The sequence below is a fragment of the Miscanthus floridulus genome, chromosome 14 (genome assembly GCF_019320115.1).
Source record: "Miscanthus floridulus cultivar M001 chromosome 14, ASM1932011v1, whole genome shotgun sequence".
Classification (NCBI taxonomy): domain Eukaryota; kingdom Viridiplantae; phylum Streptophyta; class Magnoliopsida; order Poales; family Poaceae; genus Miscanthus; species Miscanthus floridulus.
The window spans coordinates 8643775-8646893 of NC_089593.1; the positions used below are offsets into that span (position 1 = coordinate 8643775).

Consider the following 3119-nt stretch of genomic DNA (forward strand, 5'->3'; position numbering starts at 1 on the left):
CTTCCCTATAAACTTGGCCAATCACAACTTTATTTTTTTGTTTTTATTCTTTTTCCTTTTTCCAGAAAGATATTTTTTCTCAATTTCAATTCCTTTTTCAACTTGGCCAATCACATGACTTTGTTTTTTTATTTTTATTCTTTTTCCTTTTTTTCCAGAAAGATATTTTTTTCTCAATTTCAATTCTTTTTTCAACTTGGCCAATCACATGACTTTCTTCCTTACGAGAACTCTGACAATTTTTTTTATTCTTTTTCCTTTTTTTCCAGAAAGATATTTTTTTTCTCAATTTCAATTCCTTTTCAACTTGGCCAATCACATGACTTTCTTCCTTACAAACTTGGCCAATCACATGATTTTCTTCCTTACGAGAACTCTGACAAATTCTTGGTGATTGAATGTGTTGTTTTGTTTTCTTTTACTCACGCTGTACATCACAACAAGCCACTAAGTATTCAAGTTTCTGAACGCATCACAAAATGCAATGCCAACTCTGTTGCAGTTTCCACCTACTTATGAGCTCCTGCTCTCTTTTCCTGAATATAAACTTATTCCCGTTTTTCCTCTTTCTTTATCTTTCTTAATAATTGTCAAGTTACAAGAATGTCTGCTTAGACAGAAAAATGGTTACAAGACAAGATACACACACACACACACACACATCAGGATTGAAGCACTCCTCTCTCTGCACTTTCTCCTCAACTCTGCTCCTGGACTGTGGCTACTTGTTTCAGCTGCTGCTGCTCCTGCTGCCTGCAAACACCATCCCAACGGTTGCTGCAATACTTCTCCTGTTTTCGCTGCTCATGCAGCACAGGTTCCTGGCTCCGATGGAATAGAAAACCAGGGCGCCAAATAGCACTGATGCAACAGGAACCGTCAGATTGTCATCAAGACGTGTGCTGATCGGGAGTGACTCCACAACTGCTGCAACCAGGGATATGATACCGAAGGCAGCGACCATGGTCCAGCTCTTCTCAACAAACCCAAAAATGTTGAAGTAGCACATGAACCTGGGTTCATATACACATATCACAACACATGTATAGCAGTTTCATGTTCAGGTTATGTATGCAGAGTCTTCAGGTTTCAGCAATAGTGTTGAATAGAAAAAGGTATACCAGATAGACTGTTTACTTACAGCACTGATGCGATAAAACCTGCCAAGAACATGGCAATGCTTCCAGCATATGATTTTTCACGGTTGTGAGGGAGCTTCACATGCCCGAATCGTCTCCCAAATATGTCAGCAACGCCTGAAAGAAACAGCATGCTGGATTCAGGTTTCACCTGAAGAAAGAAAGAGGCAGTTGTGGCTACAGAGCAATCTCTTCTGCTACTAACTAACAGGCATTCAGGCACAGACTGTAATTGCAATAGTAGAAAGAAGCAGAGCTAATACCGTCTCCGGCGCACAGGTTGCAGATCACGGCGATTGAGATGGGTGATGTCCTCCAGAAAACTATTGTTGTCAGAGTTATAGCACAAGCATAATACAACGGGCCCTTGAGTAGTTCTCTGGAGTCAATCAAGAGGCAAAAGCTTGGAATAGTTAGTTCTTCCTCAGAGTTGGCAGAAAAAAAAATGCTACTTGGTTCAGCAAAAAAAAAAAATGTATTTTTTCAGAACTCTGCCTTGGCATGTTTTTTGTTAAGAGGAGAAAGAAACAAATGCAAAAAGCCTGTCAGTAAACCTAGGCTTACCAAAAAGCCATCTACAAAGGTCAAGTATCTGGTATTACACAACGCAATTGGTGACATACGACAGCTACACGATCCTGCTGAACATAGCTACAAGCACAAGAAAGTATATGCACAACACAACCACAGCCTCCTCTGCAGTGTGTTCAAGAAGCATGGCAGCAACAAATATATGATCACTACAAAATATACCTGTGGTCTCCATGCCTGGTCATCGAGTTAAGCACACCTTCATCTTTCACCAAACCAAGTCCAATCACTGTCACCTTTATGATGTTGATGATGATGATAAGGGGAGCAAGAAATGGAGCAAACACATCGTCTGAACTGAAAGCGAAATGAGCAAGGAAAGGAATCATTTGCAGTAAGGTAGATAGACTTTGTTGGTGGCCTAATTTTTACTTTACCTGAACAAAGGCCACATCAGGAAATACACTAGTCCGACAGTTATGTGCACCAGTTTCCTGCAGAGTTTCTAGAATGCACAGAGAAAGACATACAGAGACCAATCAGTAAATTCATCTTGAAAGGGAAAAAGAAGTCAATAAGCTTCAAAAGTGGTAACTAATAAATTATAGACTATTCATAGTATGACTAGTGAAGCTGCAGTATATTGCTTGAGTTTGGTGGTTGACTTTTGAGCGTGGGGTTTCAGGGCAGCAGGCAGCTTGGAACGATTTGATTACTACTTGAATTTGAATCTAATGTTAGCACGAGCCATAAATACCAAATTATGGAGTACAGAAACTGTTTTCGTTTCAGGGCAGACAGAAATAATCTAGTAATCGCCTTGATTAGTACTCCGTACTTAGTAATTAGTAGTACAGGTGAGAGGAGGAAGCAGCAGCAGAAGCAAAGGGAGGAAGGAAGCACAGAGAGGGGCGAGGCATGACCTGGTCCAGCAGCGCGCGGTTGGCGAACTCTTCCCAGAAGCGGAGCACGACAGCCGCGGCCACTCCGGTGAGCACGGCGGCGCCGGTGTCCCGGAGGAGCGGACTGTCCGGACACATGGCCCCGAGTCCTGAACGGAGGTGCCCAGCTAACTGTCGCTGGTCCTGCTGCTTGACTGGAAATGGATCTGTCGCCGGCTGACACCAGTGCAGAAGGCTTGGGATAGACTGAGAGAGGGATGCTGCAGCACAGCTGTCTCCCTTTCGTGTTCTGTTTTACTCCACATGGAAAATATTTCTTTTTGAAACAATCACATGAACTATGTTGACCAAGTTGTATATATAATATAATATAATATTATACTATTATTACCACCAGTTCACTTCCTGCACCCGAGCTGGACTGAGCTAGCCAGCACCTTTGTGAAAATCCACTCCCTCCATCCCTCGATAAATTAACTTCTTGGGTTGACCTAAGTTAAATTATTTTAAATTTGATCAATTTTTTTCAATAAATAGAAACTAATAT

General features: G+C 41.7%; 1 protein-coding gene across 1 annotated transcript; it reads right to left on the reverse strand.

Moving 5' to 3' along the window:
* Nucleotides 1–528: 528 nt before the first annotated feature.
* LOC136504286 (probable phytol kinase 2, chloroplastic) lies at nucleotides 529–2862 on the reverse strand. The gene is made up of 6 exons (XM_066499154.1): nucleotides 2594–2862; nucleotides 2108–2175; nucleotides 1893–2027; nucleotides 1403–1518; nucleotides 1142–1256; nucleotides 529–1013 (listed from the first exon to the last, which is right to left on the reverse strand). Exons 1-6 carry the CDS (start codon nucleotides 2708–2710, stop codon nucleotides 731–733), a joined length of 834 nt encoding a protein of 277 aa, XP_066355251.1. The 5' UTR covers nucleotides 2711–2862; the 3' UTR covers nucleotides 529–730.
* Nucleotides 2863–3119: the final 257 nt, after the last annotated feature.

Bases quoted from the DNA above. Each gene is read 5' to 3' on its own strand.
- LOC136504286 (XM_066499154.1), bottom strand. From the start codon at position 2,710: ATGTGTCCGGACAGTCCGCTCCTCCGGGACACCGGCGCCGCCGTGCTC. The intron at 2,028-2,107 runs GTAAAGTAAAAA...TTTCGCTTTCAG, and splicing joins CTGATGTGGCCTTTGTTCAG to TTCAGACGATGTGTTTGCTC. The intron at 1,014-1,141 runs GTAAGTAAACAG...ATATGAACCCAG, and splicing joins GGTTTTATCGCATCAGTGCT to GTTCATGTGCTACTTCAACA.